The sequence below is a fragment of the Primulina tabacum genome, chromosome 14 (genome assembly GCF_025594145.1).
Source record: "Primulina tabacum isolate GXHZ01 chromosome 14, ASM2559414v2, whole genome shotgun sequence".
NCBI lineage: Eukaryota > Viridiplantae > Streptophyta > Magnoliopsida > Lamiales > Gesneriaceae > Primulina > Primulina tabacum.
Window position 1 is genome coordinate 3,041,020 of NC_134563.1, and position 21,363 is coordinate 3,062,382.

The 21,363-nt window shown below is 32.2% G+C and overlaps 1 protein-coding gene and 1 long non-coding RNA gene across 2 annotated transcripts; one reads left to right on the forward strand and one right to left on the reverse strand.

Moving 5' to 3' along the window:
- Positions 1 to 1,009, forward strand: LOC142524816 (ethylene-responsive transcription factor 5-like). Its single transcript, XM_075628928.1, has one exon. The coding sequence runs from the start codon at positions 87 to 89 to the stop codon at positions 705 to 707; it is 621 nt and encodes a 206-aa protein (XP_075485043.1). The 5' UTR covers positions 1 to 86; the 3' UTR covers positions 708 to 1,009.
- A 10,396-nt stretch (positions 1,010 to 11,405) lies between these two features.
- On the reverse strand, positions 11,406 to 13,113 carry LOC142525143 (uncharacterized). The gene is made up of 3 exons (XR_012815033.1): positions 12,576 to 13,113; positions 12,406 to 12,493; positions 11,406 to 12,303 (listed from the first exon to the last, which is right to left on the reverse strand). It is a non-coding gene; the product is annotated as an uncharacterized LOC142525143 (long non-coding RNA).
- Positions 13,114 to 21,363: the final 8,250 nt, after the last annotated feature.

Below are 21,363 nucleotides of genomic sequence, written 5' to 3' on the forward strand. Positions count from 1 at the left end.
TATATATATAAGAACTAGAAATCAGTTTAGAATTAAGGATCTGAGATTACAAAGACCCTTCTTTTCTTAGATTTTCACTTTAAATTATGGCGTCCTCAGAGGAAAGTGCAGCTCTGGATTTGATACGTGATCATCTTCTTCATGATGATGCTTTCATGGATAGTTATTGTCCATTACCTGCTCTTACGAGAATTTCTGATTCTGGCCAATCTTTTGCGTTTGATCCTATAAATTTCAGATCAACCAACACAAATTTTGACGATTACTCCAGCTTCTTTACTGCTAAAACTGAGTTTGAACATCCAGATTTTGGGACGAAGCCAAGAATCCGGAATACAAAACATAGTTTTAATGGAAATAATTCATCATCTGAATTAGACATTCCTAAAGCAGTGGTTCAAGAACATCCCGGCCAGAGGTGGCATTACAGGGGAGTCAGGCAGCGGCCATGGGGGAAGTTCGCGGCGGAGATACGCGACCCAAGCCGGAAGGGCACTCGACACTGGCTTGGAACCTTTGACACAGAGTTAGAGGCGGCGAGGGCCTACGACAGAGCGGCGTTCATGCTGAGGGGCAGCAAAGCCATTCTGAATTTCCCACATGAAATCGGAAATTCAATCGCTCCGCCGGTGACCGCTCGTCGGAAAAGATTGACTGACCGGGAAGATGGAGGGAAAAAGAAGAAATTAATGGAGAGTGGAAGTTAAGACTGGGAGTGAATTCACTGCCAAGTTGGACCGCGGTTGACAATAGTTTCGAGGTCGGAAAAGATTATAATTTTTAGGGAAATGTAGCTATGAGTAGTTATTTGATAAAAATAAATAAAGTTAGATATGCATGGCAACGATGGGTTTCAAACGTAAATCTCTGATGTCAGATAAATTATCAGTCATCGGCGTATCGATCATGATTGTTATTAGATATACATGGCGGTGATAGAGGTTTCAGACGTAAAACTTTGGTGTTAGATAAGTTATCAATGATCGACATATAAATTAGAACATGGTTGTGCGTGTGCTATTACGTTTTTTATAAATAAAGAAAATAAAAAAGTTATATATTAAAAATATATTTGATCTATTAAGTTATTGGACTAGATGCATCAAAGTTTGAGGTATTATTCAAATTTAATAAAGATGAGGGGTGAGAACGTGGATTAGTAAAATATTCATATGCGATAATATGATTTTTAAAATTAGGCAAAAACTTGTGTGAGACGGTCTCACGGGTCGTATTTTATGAGACGTATATCTTATTTGGGTCATCCATGAAAAAGTACTACTTTTTACGCTAAGAATATTTCTTTTTATTGTGAATATCGGTAGGGTTGACCCGTCTCACAGATAAAGATTCGCGAGACCGTTTCACAAGAGACCTACTCAAAATTATGTATATCTATATTACGGCTGAATCGGGGACGGAGGTAAACATATTTTACGGGGGTTATAATATATTTTTGAAATAATTAAATATTTAAAAATAAAATTATATAGATACTGTGTTTAACATCCACTCAAGCTACTATCCAGATTCGCTCGCGTTTGATTTTGCAGCTGTTGTATATGTAGGGATGTAAACAATCCAAACCAAATCAAACAGTATCAGGCTTGAGCTTGGCTCGTTTAAAATTGTTTGCTCGAGCTCGATTCGAGCTTTTATTATCAGGCTCGAGCTTGGTTTGTCTTGAAATTACAAAGCTCGTTAAAAGCTCGTTTAGCATGTTAATCAAGTCAGGCTCGAGCTTTATTCATTAATAGCTCGTTTTGCATGTTTAACAAGCCTGGCTTGAGCTCGGCTCGTTTTCGAGCTCGTAAAACATAGAATTGAGCTCGAGTTTGAGATTGATTCGAGCTTGTTAAAAATTAAATATATCTATAAACTAATTTTAAATCAGACATAAAAATGTAAATTCATTCATAAATAACTAAAACGACACAAATAAGAGCTAAAAAAACATAAATCAATATATTATTGAACATTCCAAAATAATACATCTAGATTAATATTCATCATACACTGATATCAACATATAAATAACAATGAAACAATTTCACTCCTTTAATACTTCAACTAAGTCTGGTGAGAAAGTAGGGAGGACGTCAAAGAATCCATTAATATCAGGAATTACAAAATCATCTCCAATAACAACTAGTCAAGTATCCTGCAAAGTTCATAATAACATTAGTACTAATATTTTTATTTGTCTTGTGTTCAATTCCTTCAATTGACATTAGTATTAATATTTTTATTTGTCAACTCAACAAATGAGTCAAGCTCAAGCTTACGAACCACCCAAACGAGCCGAGCTCGAGCTCGATCTCGCGAGCCTATTATCAAACATGTTTGCGAGCTCACGAGCCGAATACCTTTAGGCTTGAGCTTGATTTGATTAAATTTTCGAGCTCAAAATCGAGCTTGATCTTGACTTGATATGATTAACAAACGAACTCAAACGAGCTTTTTATCGAACCGAGCTTCGAATAGCTCGCAAATGGTTTGGTTCATTTATATCCCTATGTGCATTGGATTTCTTCAGTCTTTTCATTAGGAGTCTTCGTTGGTTGATTCGGTTTGCTTTTTTTGTTCGACTTTGAAAATGTATTATCCGGTATCTAAATCGTTTTGGTTTGGTTCGGTTTTCTAACTAAATGGTTCGTTTATTTCGGTTTGGTTTATTCGGTTTTGATAACTATTTAAATTATTATTTAAAATATAATATATTATTTATTACTTAATTTTTTACTAATTAACTAAATGGTTCGTTTATTATTTCATGATTGGGAAAGCACGTATCTCAAAGAAATTTAGTCGAATAAGTTTAAATTGCAAAATTAAAAAATAAATGTAAGGTTTAAGCCACTTATTTTTCATATTAGATTATATTAAATTAGATAAACCTATACTTTTTTTAAAAATATAAATTTTATTTTGTAAAGTTTGCACATTTTCTTCTCTAATGTAAAACTTTGAATTGACTCGACTCGGACAATTATGATAACTTTGAAAAGTGGGGATTGCATAGTACATATGTTGATGACAAGAGGTGTCTTTTTGAACAGTCGCGTTTGGTTGATTCAAATGAATTTATGATTAATTGCACCAGTTACCAAATATTTCATGTGGTCTTGTTTCCTTAAAAATAATATATATGATATGAGACATATATTCGATCCAATTAATTCATGAAAATAATATTTTTTTACATTTTTTAGTTATATTATAAATGAATAATGTACAATATATACTAATTTGACTAGAAATATTATTTTTATGTCAAAATTATATTATATAATATATACTGATTTGAGTGAATTTTTTTTATGCCTAAAGTATTATTTTTCAAATCAGGTCGACATATTTCACGGATATGAATTTTTAAAATCGTTGCACGTGAAACCTACTCTTTATTATAAATATCATATTTTTTATTAGATTGATTTTGACATTTAATTTATTAACTATTTGGAAAAGTATACAATATGTAGTCTTCAAATCCTAACATGGAATAAAGTTTGATACTAGTATTCTGTATGTTGTCTTTATTGTTTTCATTTATTTTCATTTTGGTCTTTCAAGTTTTTAATGTACCATTTATATTTTTTTATGTTTTTTACTCAATTACACCTTTATTCTAATTTTATCCTTGTTTTCTATTTTTATTTACTTATATATATATATAATTTTTTAGATCCAAGTATATAGTGTTATTACACTTATCGAGCTTGTATAGAGATATACTACCTAAAGATACAAAAGTATGCAAGGTTTCTAGCCTACATAACATAGATTTGTTTTAATGGTCCATCATGCTTTCATAAAATTAATAAATTTTATATCTTTTTGACCAAAATGCCACCGAGTCATATCTACATACTGCTCCTCACAGCCCAACCACACAGTCGCAACTGATGGTTTCTGATGCAGATTTCTTCAGCAACACCTAACACAATTTTGTTTCGTTTCCTACCTCGAGATGTATAGAAATGAATTGATTTTGAAAATAATACATGAAAAGGGGAAAACCTAAAAATTTTATTCGGACATATTAAATATATTAAAATAATAAAATTTTGTAAAGGAGAAGATATCTTGTTTAACTACTTATGGTAGCTGAAAATAAAATACATATAAACTGAAAAAATATTACAATGATTTTTTCGAGAGAAAATTGGAGAGGGTGATCGATACCGCCAACTTACTTTTGCCTTCTTATTTATAGAAGCTCTCCTCGATTTCAAATTCGGACTTCGAACTTGTAGATAATGTTTTGAATTATTGTATGTCAGTTGCTATCGGCACTTTCTTGTAGTGGGTGGTTGGGTGGTTCAATCTTCCGCTAGCTAATAGTCCATTATTTAATTAATTAGTGAACCTATATTTTTGTGGTAGTTTGTCACATGTCTTCTTAATTTTGTCGGTGAATCTTTTATTTTTAGTGGTCCTCGAGGAAAACATGAGTTGTGTTGTTCTTCACACTTGGACTTGTCTCTGTATTATGCATTCCGTCAGATCTTGGCTGAAAACCCTTACTGAATTCTGGATTTTTCTATTTTGGACATTCTGGGCAGATTTTTTTTTTACCATCTTCCAATGTAAGTCATAATATAGAATTTTCGACAAGTTTTCTTTACTTTCCCACATCTTTATATTCCAAAGAAGATTTATTTTCTTTTCAAATATTTCTTCTGCAAATAATGTAGTTTTTCATGTTATTGTATTTAACATGAAAGATCTGGTAACAAAATTATGATAAAATTTAAACAGAAACTTAAATTTGTCCATCTCTGTGAGACAACTACGTATCTCCTATGTTGTTCTAATAGAGATGTCATTTTCAGTAAGTGAATTAATAAGGGGTGTTTCATTTACTAGAGGATGTTTCATGAACAACTTACTAAATCCGTTTTTGGAATGCGGATATTTATAGGAAACCAGATGATGTGGGATAGACTAAGGCCAGAGCTCCAAACTTATGCCATGTCTTGACTTCCTTAGGATAGGCATTGTATTTCATCCATGTCCTTGGAAACTTTCCTGCTATGTCAATATGAGTTGTAGCTGAGTTAATTACTATTCTGTTTTTTAATTACTATCAGTTCTGCAGATATACTTGAAATGAAGAAACTTCAAACACATTAGTACCTACTTTAAATTTTCCCTTGTCTGTTTGAAGTCTAAGGTTGATCTATTCCTCTTCAATCCATGTTGTGAAAGATTGACTTGAAGGCTCGAGATAAAGACCAGAACTTAAATTTTTGTTTGGGTTGACTCATCTAAGGTGATCCCGACTTAGCACTTCTGCTAGGGGTAATTTAATCCTCTGCTCCAGGTATAGAGTCATGTACTCGAAAACTCTTGTTTTGAGAAGCCACTTGATTTTCAATAGCATGGGGGATAGAATTTTGCAGTACAGATCATGACTGAGTATAAGCCTGTAAATAACCTATAATTCGATCAAAGACAGCGCTCTTATCAATTTTTTGTAGCCTACCCGCAATTTTTGTATTTAAGGTAAGCTTGTTGAACTCATTTTGAAGCATTTCAAGGTGCTCCCTCAAATGTCTCTGCATTTTCACGATGACGTCGACATCAACATTACCTATCTCTTGTTATGAAATCTGCAAGAATATTTTCATGGGATTTAATAATAACAATAACAAAAATATAATTTTGACATAAAACTTGTCATCTTAATAATCTTGTCTTCTCCATTATATATTCAATTATATTTTTTCAAGAAATTTTTATTTGTGCACATCAAATTTCTTAGCAAATAAAAATCATGGTCATTTCTCAAATACTCTTTTTAATGTATACTTTTTTTTGTTGATGTGTCATCTTATGGATTTTGTATCTAATAAGAATCCAATGCAATATCTACATGGTTGTTCTTTTTATCGTGTGAGATTTGTTAGAACTGTTGTCCACCAATGAGCATTGACATATGTATATAATAGTAGGTCATCTTTGTCTTGAGAAATAACTATTTTTGGAATATTTTTGCAAATCTTTTTTAGTTGGCTAAGTCCTTTAATATGTTCTTTTGTCCAATATGGATCTTGCATCTTTATTTAATAATGGACTAAATATTTTCCTATTTTTTGCTAGAGTTTTTATTAACATTCCAGCAAAGATAACAACTCATAAAATTTTTTGTAGTTGTTTCTTGTCTTCGAGTTTATTCGAAAAATTCTACACCTTTTCAACAATGTGTTCTTGCAGAATTATTCATAATTCATTTATTTCTACTATAAAGAATTTAATTTTTTTCCTTTGTAGCAACAACTACCTTCTTTTCAGATAATATTAATCCTTCCCTTGTACATACTTTAGAGAAAACGTCTAAATATTGAATATGTTCATCCATATGTTTATATGTTATTAAAATATCATCAATATAAACGAACATAAAACTACAATAATCTTTAATTAGATTATCCATCTTTCTTTAAAATATTTGAGGTGCATTGGTCAATCTCGTGAGTAACACTTCTAGAATATAATGACATTATGGTGTGGAGAAATATGTGAATTTCTTGCGTTCTTCCTTTATTCGAATCTGAAAAAATTTCGGACTTACAATCAAATTTAGAGAGCATTTTAGCATTGTGTATATAGTTAATTAAATTATCTCTACTAAGTACGAAATACACATCAAAATTCAGAATTTTATTAATATCTTGATAATTAATTATTAACATAGGTTTGTTCCTTTTGAGAAAACCATTGAGAAATGTTGACTTAACATCTATTCGATATATTTTAAAGTTTTTTTAATGCGACAAAAAAAAATTCTAATAGAATCAAGTCTAGCCACATGAGCAAATGATTCATCAAAGTCTATTCCTTCTTTCTATCTACATCATTGAGCTAAAAATCTAGCTTTATTTCTTACTATTGATCCACTCTCATCCATTTTATTTCTAAAAGCCCATCTATTTCCAATAAAATGTTCATTTATCGATCGGGACTAGGTGAAAAACCTTGCTTTTCTCAAACCGATTAAGTTCTTCCTGCTTAGCATCTATCCAATTTGAATATCCTAAAATCTCATCAATCTTCTTAGGTTCAAGTGTAGAAACAAATGTAAGATGTATAAATTCATCTATAATTTTTTTTATAGTTCTAAGAGGAGCGGTCAGGTTACCGATGACCAGCTCGAGTGGATGATTCTTATTCTGCCCGAGGCTTGGTCTAAATGGATTTGGATATAGTTGTTGAACTGTTAGATCTTCATTAGTTTTTGTATTATCCTCTTCTTGATGTATTTTTGGCTGATGGTTGATCGTTGGTTTAGTTTCTTCAATGGCTTGATTTAGTGCGGTTTATTCATTTCTGGCTGGACTTGCTTCATGCATGATTTCAGCCGTTCTTAAATATATCTCATGATCAATGTTAAAATTAAGGTTAGTAGCGTTTAATTTGTTTCTTAATATTCATGTATATTTCTATTATTAGTATCATGACAAATAGATTATTCATTAAATGCCGCATGCACATATTCTTCAACAGTTAGGGTTCTATAATTATAAATTCTATAAGCTTTACTAACCGAAGAATATTCTAAGAACACACCAACATCAAATTTAGCATCAAAAGTGGTTAAGTGGGTTTTATCATTATTGTAATGAAACACTTACAACCAAACATGAGGAAATATGATATTTCTAGCTGTTTGTCATTCCAGATTTCTAGAAGATCTTCTCATAATTCTTATTAATCATTGATCTGTTATGTGTATAGCATGCAGTGTTGACAACTTCTACCCAAAATATTTTAGAGATATCAGATTCAACTAGCATTGTTCAAGCCGCTTTTTTTAGTGTTTCATTTATTCTCTCAGCGACACCATTTTACTGAGGTGATCTAGCAGCTGAAAGATCAAGCTTAATACCATTTTATTCTAGATATGTCGAAAGGAGTATATTTGTAAACTATGTGCCCCTGTCACTTCTTATTCTATCCACCACCGTGGTTCTCTCAATTTGTGATATTTTTAAGAGCTTGATAAACTGGGCAACAGTCTGATCTTCAGAACTTAGGAAGATCACCCATGTAAACCATTTAAAACCATCAATAATAACTGGAGTATACTTTTTCCCCCTAGGGTTACTACATGTATTGGACCAAATAAATCTATATATAGAAGTTACAGACATCGAGCCGTCGAGGTAGCTCATTTGTTCTTGAAATTTGATCTGACATGTTTACCTAATTGACTTGCAGAACAAAGCTTATCTTTTGTAAAATAAATGTTAGATAACCCCGAGACCAATTTTTGCTTGCAAAGATTAGCAATCAATTTGAAATTTAAGTTATTGAGTCTTTATGACATATCCAATTTTTATTATCGCACAAAGAAACAAACATGTAGGAGCATTCAAATTATCATCATTCTCTTAGTCGTATTAACATGATATCTCCATTTTCCGATACATGAGTGTTTATGAAATTCAACAGGGTAACTATTATCACGAAGTTTGCTAATGCTAATAAGGTTATAACACATATTTTCAACCAATAAAACATTTTTAATGATTACATTGTTATAGATAATTTTACTCTTAATCACGGCCTTACCCTTGGAGTTATCATCGAATGTGATTCTCGATCCTTTGTGGTCAATGACTTTGGTTAACATTTTGATATCACCAGTCATAAGTATAGAGCATCCAATGTCCATAAACTAGGAAAATTCTCGAAGAAGCTTCTTCTTTAGTTCCTGCAGTCATTTAAATGAGATTTTGGTACCCAAACCTAGTTGGGTCCTGAACGAACTAACTCTTTCAGGACCCACACTTAAATTAGCCTAACCTACTCGCTAGTGTGTGTATTCTCTCTCTCTCACACAAAATGATGTTTAGTCTGTTCATCATTATCATTCAGTCTTTATCTGTTTTGAATTGGATTGCAATTATGGTAACAATTAGATTTTCCTTCACATAATATTGTTTGGTCAGACTTGTTTATTCGCAAAATCATTTCGAACCATTGTACCGGCTTGACTTTGTCTGCTTTAATCATGTTTGGTTGGACTTAGAACTCTCCATATCAGTATAACCTAAACCACGATTCTTGCCTTTGTTCTCAAAATTTACATTGTGACTAGGTTTAACTTTGAGCTGATCATGTCCATATATTGTGTTAGACTGGACAAAGTTTATCATTTTACACTTGTTTTTGTCTAGATACAATTGAGTATCTATCTCAGAAGTATTGCACTCATTATTGCCAAACTCCAACCCAGTTCTATCACCGGCTAATTTTTTTCAAATCCTACATCTTCTCAATGGATATAGAAGACTTGTTTCAGGGTTTTTTTTTAAAAATAATTTAAATTTTAAAATTTATTTCAAAACTAATTTGAAAAAAAAAAAGTTTTGCACAACTAATGCAATCACGGTGCCTACGTGGAGCACCGTCCGCGCTTACCAAGCGCGGACGCTGCTTCACGTGGGAGCGTAATGTCCGTTCATTCATTATCATGCCTGACAAATTCACGTGAAAGGCGTTCATTCAGTCGATGCCTGAGAACTTCACGTGAAAGATGAGATTCTAAAAAATCACGTGAAGACCAATAATTCAAATAAGAATCGAAGCTATACAGTCTTCACATTTTATTCTCCTATATAATTGAAGAAAAATTCGAGGAACGAGGTATCAACTTTCTCTTAAATTTTTTCTCAATTTTCATTGACAAAATGTCTAACATCGACGTACTCTTATATTATGGTGGTCATGTAATTAGCGATAATGGATCGATTGAATATAGCATTCCATTTGTTAGACCGATACGAGTATTACGATCTATTAATTTGATGGAGTTAGTTGAAGTTGTGCATAAAATGTTAGCAATCGATCCAGCGAATTTTTCTCTGAAGATGTCAACAAAGTAATTCATTCATGGAGAGAGCATCTTGGCATGAAATTGAAGTCAATCTCGTTGATGACGATGCTTTACAGTTCATAATGCAATGTGACAACATGCATGTTTTGCATCTGTACGTGGAAGCAAATTCAATTGAGCATAATGTTGGATTTGATGATCATGAATCTTACATTCCACATGCATCCGATTCAGGTTTTTATAATCAACCCGGTACGTCTACATATGGTGGTTTCCAGGAGCAAGAATCTTATGTTCCACATGTTACTGAAGGACTCGGTAATATGAGTTTCGATGATGTAAGTGGGCCTTGGGATCAATATATAAATGTCTCGTCGGAACAAAATAATGCTCCATATTGGCCGAATCCAACATTAGATACCAGCGCTCGTTGTCCGGATTAGGCCAATAATGATGATATTTGGAGGACTGATTCCGAACCCGATATGTCATACAGCGAGTCTGAAGAAGAAGAAGTGAATGTTGATGATGAAGTGAATACTTTTACAAATCCTGATGAGGGTACATCATCTCGACAACCACCACGTGACACATTAAAGAGGCAGACCGTACCATTTCTGTCAAACACTTCTGAGATGCCATCATTTTTCAATAAATATTTTGGTGAAGAGCCTCATGATTCTGTCGATGTTCCTTGTGGAGTGCAATCAAGCTATTACAATCCGGATAGAGGTGAATTATGCGTCAATATGTTATTTACAGGACTTATGTTCCATGATGATGAAGAGTGGCTGCAACCAATGAAGCCCATTTGTGCACAGGATTTGCAGCGGAAATACGCTAAACGACAGTTAGACTTCAGGACGGATGAGGGAGATACAGGTGGATCGAGTACCGCTGCCCCGCATCGAACACAACCCCACAGACGGTCCCTAAACGACAAAGTAGATGAGATGCTTGCCTTCATGGCTCATCAGGAACAAGTTAACTTGAACCACAATGAACATCTCGCATATATCGAGTCCACGATGCAGACAACGATGGTCGAGAGGGGTGTTGACCCAATGACCATCCATCCACCTCCTCCATTCAATTTTCAATATGACTATCAGCCGCAAGGGAATGCAACAGGAGTGCCACCACTAGATAATGACGAGGATGAGTAGTGATCAACGATTCATGATGCTAGCTGAATGAGGTATGTGATATCATGTTCTTCTTGGTATATTACTGTAGTTTTTGGTTCTTTAATTTTAATTTACTTATCGCAGATGAGCAGGATAAAAAGAAGAACAACAAATTTGAGGAGATAGACGTCAATAATGTTGTTTCATATTAACTTTCGATTGTGTATTTTCTTCTGTTGAGATGTGTAAAATTTTAAAAAAAATTGGAATGTTTATGTTTATATTTTTTATTTCATCTTTGTTTATTTGTGTTATTTTTCCTGCACTTGTATTCATCTTATCTTTCGTTTATTAACACTATACTGAAGAAATAATAAAATATAGACGATGCAACAATGCAAACTGTACAACAATAAAAATGTTATAGTTAGAGTTAATTAACAGAATCATCGTCATAATTAAAATGATACAAATGGCTTCCTGTTCCACAATCAGGTGGATTGCGTCTTCTCGTCCCTCTCCGCAATCCTACATTTTCAGGAATTTGCTCATTTGAGTAACCTGGATAAGTGACAGGGGAAATAACATTCCTCTGTGGTCGAGTGTCATGCACAATATGCTGAGGTTCAACGTTAAGCAAATTCGTGAAACTTTGTGTGTTGGACCAATAAGGAGTCTGAAAATCAGTTTGACCAAATGGATGAAAATCACCGAACCTTGGATCACTGAAAAAATCGGGTTGAGTATTAGAGGTTCCTGCAATATTCAATTCAGCTGACGTAATAATCGTAGAGTCTCCTGCAAACCCACTTGGTTGCCTAACCATGTCACTTCCCCATCCTAATGATGACTGATGCGAAAACGGAGAAGGCGTACTAAAATTTTGTTGAACATTCATTTCTCCAACAAAGTATTGTACGGACGTGGTTGAAAACCAACGACATTAACTGCAGGTGATATGGTGCGCACAGTTATTCGATTGTACCATTGAAAGTAGTCTTCGTCAGTTTGCATCGATCGCCCGTGTCGCACCCCTTTACAAACATATCTGAGCCGATTATTCCACAACTCAATTGAATTTCTATGATACTCTCTCCAATCGGTGTTTCGATGTCCTATTCTCGTGATATTATGCATATCGTCATTGTCGACGGCAGACCCTGGAATTGATTGCCGTCTTCAAAATTGTCGCATTACACGATTAGGACGATGCATCTCCACGATATCAAAGCATATAAGGGGACACACACATCGCCATTTTTTATTGTCGTATGAATCAATAATCGTCTTCACATCTATGTCATTTTTCTGATATACGCTCCAATTAAACTGTAAAAAAAAAAAAGTAAATTAAATTTCAGTATTCATTTAATAAATCAAAACAAAATAGTCTTCGTGTCATCAATATTACGTATTAAAATTTTATAATACCTCATTATTATTCATTCAATCTAGAGAATCCCTTATAATTCTTACAGAATGTGTTGGCGAATGTGTGTAACTAAATCCATATTTCCACCTACAATTATAAAAAAAACAAATACATATCAACAAAATAGACAAGAATATATGATATTAACACCATAAATTTTAAACATTACCGTGCACCATATGGAGAAACTGGAATGAAAGCATCCGGATCAACGGGAGATACAACTAATGTTAACCCATTTCGATCGGGGTTAATACATTTAATCCTGCTCCATGCCCATACCTACTTATAATAAAAAAAAAATTAACAAATTTAACCAAAATATTATGTTAAATATTCACATCACATTAATGATACCTGCAGGACATATAAAGGTCCAGCCATTGTAGTCTTCTCTATACGTGACGCGTTACACAACTCACGGTATAGAAATGCTAAAACTGCACTACCCCAACTATAAGACTTCACGTTATCAACATCTCGTAGCAGTTGCAAAAATATAAGTCTAGCTGACCCTTCTTGGTAGTCAGGGAACATTATTCCTCCAATAATCATTAACGCAACACAACGAGTAAATTTCACAACATCTACTTCTGAAATTTCATCATTAACAAGGTTAGATATACAATGATCGTGTAGTGCAGTCATAGATAGATGACCACCTTTCAAATAATTTGAAGCTGGCAAAAATCCCAACATATCCAAACATATGTGTTGCCATTTCTCAACTTTATGTGATACATCTACTCCAGTTACTGCTTCACCATCAATTGTTAGACCTCAAATTATTGAAACATCTTGTAATGTCACTGTTGTTTCACCACATGTAAAATGAAACATATGTGTCTCGCGTCGCCAACGTTCAAAAAGCGCAGTAATCAAATGATTATCAAGAACTTGAGAGCCACATTCTAAAACTCCATAAAAACCCATATGATTTAAATATGCGAGTACACGCTTGTGTAAATAATTATCAGTATACAACTTCCAAATCAAATGGTCTGACCTCTTCACTTTGACAATATCATCAACTGTTAACGAAGACACGCTTGATGACATATGTGTTGCTTGTAAATAGAGGACACTAGGATCTTCTGGATTTCGATTATCTGTCATTCTGAACTATGCTCTAGTTCTTCTCAACTTTGTCAAAAAAAATTTCGGTGAGGAATTGAGAAACCGATGAATGAGAGAATGAGAGAGTAAAGATAAGAGGAGGAAAGAAGAGGAGGGAAGGAACGAAGAAGGAATCGGGTAAGATAAGGAATGAATGAATGGAGTAGGGACACGTGGCACGTGGAGCACCGTCCGCGAAGCGCGGTGCTCCACGTAGGAGCGTCCGCGCTTACCGGGCTTACCAAGCGCGGACGGTGCTCCACGTAGGCACCGGTAAGCGCGGATTGCATTAGTTGTGCAAAACTTTTTTTTTTTCAAATTAGTTTTGAAATAAATTTTAAAATTTAAATTATTTTTTAAAAAAACCCCTTGTTTCACGAATTGAATAGAAATGTCAATTGTTTATTCTCATTTATAGTTGCTTGGAACATTATTTGTATATCATCATTTTCAGCTCTAAGCATATTGATTTTCACTTTTAGACCGTCAACTTCCCTTTCGCTAGAAACAACTAGAGTTGTTTGACTTATTTTTTAGTTTTTTGCTTTCTGCCTTAGCTTCATCAAATAATTACAAGAGTCTTTTAAACTCATCTACCATATCATACAGTACCATGGCAAGATCATCTCGTGTGAATTCATCTGATTTGAAAGTAAATATCATGTAATCGGCGGTTTCCAGCTCAATGTCTGAAGTCTCCAGCTGAACATCTGCCATGAGACACTTGACATTCTCATCACCACTTTCACTGGAGGATATCTTTGAATTAGATTGATTTGGGTCTGACTTGGCCCATTTGTTTTTTTTTTCCTCAACAAGTATTTTTTATCTCTTTTTTTGTTAAATGATCTTTTTTCATTTTTGACCGTCTCTTTTAGAATGACTTCTTATCGTCTTTCTTCGGCCTTGTTAAATCTGAAATAAATTGACCTTGCTTTTCACAATTAAAACAAGCTTGATTATTATCAACTTGGTCTTTTTTACGAAAAAAATTGAATTTAGACTATTTTCTTCATAAATTTTCCAAATGTTTTAACAAATACAGACATAAACTCGTTGCTTATTTGGTCAACAGATTTTTGGTTGGAAGCTTCATCATTTATGGTTGAAATTATGGTTGTGGAAACTAGAGCTTTAGTTGGTTGAGAAGTGTATGACTCTTCTTCTGTCCAGATTCCCAGTTCAAACTTACAGGCTTTAAGATCAACGAACAAGTCGTGCAGCTCGAGTTTGTTGAGATACTTGGACTCCCTCATAATCGTTGTCTTTACATCCCATTATTTGGGCAATGATCTCATAACCTTTAACGTAATTTCATGGAGTATTCTTTTCCAAGAGATGTTAGTTAATTAACAGTACTACTAAATCATTTCCGTTCATCAAACTCATTAAGAGTTTCATCGGGCTTCATTTTTCCATTTTCAAATTTATGGATTGCAATATTTATTTTGTTTTATTAGGTTTTATCGTTGCCTTCATAGAGTTGGGTCGGCTTCTCCAAGACTTCTTTGGTTATTGTACAGGTTTTATCTTGTTAAACATGTTCTTGTCAAGGATTTTGTACAAAATTTCTTTGGCCATATTGTCAAGGTTGGCCATCTTTTTATCATCAGTCATCCATTCAGATCGGTGTTTTTCTACCATATCTTGAGCATCATCATATATTGCTACTATTATCTTTCAAAATCTTCATTGGACCGTCAATGATGACATATCATATGTCGCCATCTTGAGCTGATAAATGTGAACATGTATGTGTATTTTTCAATCGTCATAATATTTTTTGGAGAACATTGAAATCTTTTTAAAAGATTCGATTTTAAAATAGAGCTATCAGAGTTTGAGAAAAATCCTTTCCGATATTACTTGTTAGGATCAAATTAGAGTTTAGACTGGGGTGAATAAAATCTTTTAAAAAATTTCTTCAAACTGAACTGCTCTTAACAGCTTTAAGGATGTTAAAAAAATATTCTCAAACGACTAGTTTTTGTTGGACCGCCGAAGAGTGAATAAGTATGCTGGCTAGATTATTGATGAACTAAATATTGCAATCAATAGTTAATAAGAAACAACTTGAATATAATATGCAATAATGTAAAGTGCGTAAAGGAATATGACATATTTTTATGGATGTTTAGAGATAACACTTTATGTCACCCTTCCACTTAAGAAGTATTCCACAAAAAGACTTTGGTTTTAAAACACCTTAGTCACTTCAGTTAGGACTTATCACTGCTTAAGTCAAAATTCTTAATGATCACTTTACAAGGTCTGAATGTTTAAGAAACCTCAGTTCACCAGAAAACAATACAAAATAACCCAATGGTCAACTTGAAGGCTTCAGTTGGTAATGTAGCACACAATGTTCCTTGGAGATTTGATATATTCTTATAAGTGTATACTTGGAGCAGCTTGAAATTATGTTAGCTTAAATGTATTCATAAATATTTTCAGAAAACATATAGGCAGATGCGACGAGAGTTCAAAAAAGATCTGTATGAAGTTCTTGAGTCATCATATTTATAGTTGAAGAGCTCCAACGATCTGATTTCCTTTATAAACGATCATATGTATCATCACCCGACACAATAGACATGTCGTTTTCAGTCGTCGTACATATTATTAAATGCTTGTTAATGTTTTTTATACTTTTGTGATTTAGGCTCTTTCCTTTTCAAAAAGCTGACAGACTATGAAAGAAATATGTAGCTTTCTGTCGTTCCAGAGTTGGTAGGATGTGTGTAATCATTATAAAAATATCTGTTGTTGAACGACTTGACTTTAAACATCAATTTTTAAATTGCTCAAGTCTAACCAGTTGTAGTGGTTAGAGTTTCAACGATTTGAAACAATTTGTCAGATGATATCTTGCAGCTCGAGTTCATATAATTTGCAGCTTGATTCTAAACGGCTTGAATGTTGATGTTCTGTTTGAACTGCTTGAAGTAGGGTGGATCTAAAACAGCTCGATTATATTATTTGTCGATCACCAAAACTTAAGGTATAAAAATATTCTAGCAAGTATTCTGCCATAATTATATTTTGACATTCAATTTTTTTTAATGATAATCAATTGTTAGTTTTTGGACAATTATTTTTTATATATTTGCTTTTATAAAATTAAAATGTGTCTTATTTTTTATTTACGTCATACTATATAATTTTGTTAAAAATTGGATTCATTATTCTTTCATTCCACTTCTCGTTCTTTTTTTTAAAAAATAAACTGCATGAAACTGTACATTAAATGTTACTTAAAACCGCGATATATAAAAATCTTTAAAATATGACCCTATATGGCAACTAGGTTTGAGTTTTAAAGAAAACTTCTCAAACCATATCGGGATCACGCCTACGTCTATTTATTTGTTTTTATGTTTTGTAATCAACTATTAATTTTTTATTATCATATTATTTTTGTTTAGTTTATCATATTATTATGTTAGGTTAAGAGTGCATGAATGAAAGTACTACTGAGATGAGTGACCTCCTGGGAAGTTCTCGTGAGTCAAGCTGCTGATCTTGTGCCACTTGATCTGGTTGACTAGGTGAGTCGTAAAATAATGACGTCATATCTTAACGGGTAATAGCGTCTCTGATGAGAACATGGTCGATGGAAGAGAAATGGTAAGACAATTGATCTCGAAGGGATATGAGACAATATTACCAAACAGATACGCATCTCCCCAGACTCGTGGGCCTAAAATCCCGACTCATTAGTACCCAAGTATGTGCACTCTGCGCTGCACGAGGAAATAAAGTTATGCCTTGACTAACAGCTACTGTTTTGCCTAGTGGTAAGCATTTGATCCTAAGAATTATTATCATAGCGTGGTCATGAGTTCAACTCTCCCAATAAGCATTTATACTTCTTGGGGATGTTGAGTTAAGTGTGTATGAATGAGATTTGTACTGGGACAAGTGATCTCCTTGGAAGTTCTCATACGTCAAGCTGTTGACGTTGCACCGTTTGATCTGGTTACCTAGGTGGATCATAAAAAAGTAACTCAGATTTTAGTAGGTAATATTGTCTGCGTTGTTACAAGTATAAAGAAACAAAGTTGCATGTTAACTAACAAATATATTTTTGACCTAATGGTAAGCGCTTGATCTTAACATATTTTTATTATGAATTATACTATTAATAAAATAATAAAATTATATGTATTACATTTTTTATTATATTAACTGTATTAATTTTTGTAACTTTGTCGTACTAACTTATTGTTTATGTTATTCATTTTAGGATGACAAAAAATTGAGACCAAAAGACTTTAATGTGTTGTGTTTTCAAATCTCACTTGTTTTTCGCTACTTTTGAAATTCTTCCTCTTTAATCTTATTTTTCAATTTTTTTTATTTTCAAACGATATTTTAAAAATAAATTTATCCGTAATTTTTAAAAAATTAAAAATTTTAATGCTTAATATGTTATTTTATTAATAATTTTTCATATTTAATCTTTATATTCATCTCATTGAAATTTTGACTTTTTAAGTAATCAAAATATATTTTATAGTCCGTTATCTTTGTTTTCTTTCAAATTTGTGTCATTTGTTTTACAATTTTAACAATTTTGGTGTGCTTGTTTTCCGGTATACCGTGATTTTGGTATTATATAAATTTCATATCGTTTATACCAAAATTTTCGGTATATAGAAATTTCGGTACTGTGTTGATACAATACTGTCCATACTTGTCTTAATTAATTTTTATTTTGTTTTATGAGCTCTTTTTCACATTTTCATCTATTTGTATATTAATTAATTAGTTAAAAGTATTATACTTTTAAATTTATAAGAATTTTGTTATGGTATACCGAAATATCGAGAATTTTCAAATTTCATAATGATACTGATACTGAAAATTTTGGTACGACATCAGTTTTGACAATATAGCTAGGGTCCAAAATAGTAGAAGGTAAAAATAGAGGATGAAAAAGACAATTTTTCCAATTTTTGAGTGTTGACTATAATCTTTTGTTATTCAAAGTGTTGAAAGGCAATGTCTTGTACTGATGTGGTTTAAGAAAACGAAAACGAAAACAAAACAAACAAAATATCAATTTAGAAAAAAGTAAAATTTGAGGGTTTGAAAACAACTTTTTTGTTTGATATATATATATATATATATATATCTATATATATATATCTCTTCTCATATTTTAATCAATATGGGGAAAGATATTACCCTGGAACAAGTGGATCATGTTAAAATTACTTATATTTGTGGGAAATCGTAATTGAATTATAAGACATCCATATAGAAAGAAAAAAAATAGAATATAATATGGCAAGACGAGAGATGGTAGCGGGATGCCTTCTCCATCCCTACCCCCGAATACAAAACCCAACTCCATCTCCGCCCCAATCCCCGATTTTTCTTATCAGAGATTCCTCGTTCCCGCGAGGGTTAAGTCCTCGTCCACATCTCCATACTTGGATATATACAATATTAGTAAATCTTATCATAAAAATACATAAAATATTAGTAAACTTATTAAAAAATATTATTCAATTTTATTATAAAATTATAAAATATATAAAATATCTTGGTGTAAAAAATTTTGATTATAAAATTAACTTTTAAAATTAATCTCAATAGATTAAATAAAAAATATCTTTACCGATCAAAATTGTTATTTTAAAAATAGCATATATCAAAAAATTTAATAAGAATATATTTTTTCAAAAAAATTAATTAAAAAACATAATATCTTAATAATTTATTTATTATACGCAATCTGGATGGAGTTCAAATAATATTTTTATGTCATAAAAATTTTGTTATCATAAATTTATTATTTATAATACATAAAACAATAAAAACTAACGAATACTATTAATTTTAATTTATGTTTAGTATATTTTATATCTTATTTCAAGATTTTATAAAATTCGTTAAATCACAAAAAATTTACAATTATTATCTATACTATTCTATTAAGTTTGAGACGCTTAGATTAACTAATTTTGATGTCATGGTCTGTTTTAATAATTATTATATTAATAAAATATTAAACTTTAATGTAAGTTATATGTAGTTAAGTGGATATAGTCATTATTTCTTGGAAATTAAGTTATATGTTCAATTCTTATTCATGTCATTTTTTTATTCTTTTATTTTTTAATTTATATATCAAAATTACAGTGTAGTCTCTCACTATTTCTTATAATTATATTTTGATTCTCATTTAAATATAAACAAAATGAATTATAAAAAATATTATTATTATGGATTTGGGCAGTTTCAAATTTTTCCTGCGAAGCCTCGAACCCACGGAGAAAACTGTCATATTTATAAACTGAAAAAAGGGATTGGTTTGTGCCATTTTTACGAAAGATCTATCCAAGACATTAATATGATACTTCAGTTACAAGGTCTGAATACAATCCATATCACGATATTTGACCCCAAAAAAAATTGAGAAAAGACTTAGTGTTGCGTGACTTAATTGGTTTGTGACATTGTTGTTCATCGACACTTTTTAATGGCTTTCTAATGCTCCACGGGGTCCGAAAAGTGGCTAGAAAATCAATTTAGGGGAGTGAAAATGATTTTTTTAGTTATAAAAATATGTAAATATTAGTATATTAAAACGTGGACAAGCATATATTTGAATGTAATTTTCACGAGAAAAAGATTATGAAAGACAATCTTAGTAATTAAGTACAAGAAAAAAAATAAAAAAAATATGGTCTAAAAATAAGTTGAACGAGCTAGACATATGCCAGTTTTATGGCAACCGAGCCTGCAAAAATTGACCAGAAATACTTTAAATTTTTTAATTCAATTAATACCATAAAAATTATAGTTATAAAAAATAGTTACAAAATTACAGTTTCCGATTTAGAAAAATTTGTCATACATTCCATAATAATAATAATAATAATAATAATATTATTATTTTTATTATTATTATTACTGATGACGTGATAACACACGTCGATATCTTCTGGTGCACTAAGTAAACCTCTGTACTAAAAAAATAGTCTGCAAACTACATCAATCAAGTAAATTATTAGGATTAAACACTTATCACTGGGTCAAAAGTAATAAATGTTAGCCTAAGAACAAATTTATTTCCTTATACTTTTAGCAGCGCTTAGTGCACCTACTTGGGTGCTACTGAGTCATGCTGTTAGGCCATGAGTCCGAGGTGGTGCTGACTATCTGCTGGTCTTGTCTTGTATCTCATAGAGATCACTTATATCTTTTTCCTACCGCCGATCACGTCTCCAACGGAGACAATATTACCCGTTAAGACCCGACGACACTCTTTTATGGCCCACTTAACCAACGAGATCAAGCGACGCAATGTTAGTAGCTTGACGCACGAGAACTTTTTACGAGGTCACCAATCTCAGTAAGAGTTTTGTCTAATATATAAGAACCTTAGTGAATAACCATAGTTAGGGGTGGATACGGTACCGGAAATTCGGTATATCGCACATTCGGTATACCGAATTTTCGATATGAAAAAAGTTCATACTGGATACCGTACCGACACTGAAAATTTTGTCGGTATACCGAACTTTTTTCGGTATAATGAAATTCAATTTTAAAAAAAATAATAATAAAAAATTATTTTCGGTATTTTCGGTACCGAAATACCGAAAAAAATAATTCCGTACCGATACCGAAACCGAAACCGGAAATTTCGGTACGGTATCAACGGTGTTGAAGAGTTCATCAACTTTTCAAAAGCTAACATTTGAAGCCGTAAAAAGCAAAAAATAATTAAATGAGCATTTAATGCTATGTACGGAGAAGAGAAGTTGACAATATTATTATCAGACTACATCGATTCTTCTAAGAAGCATTTTTCGTTTCCCTACCAA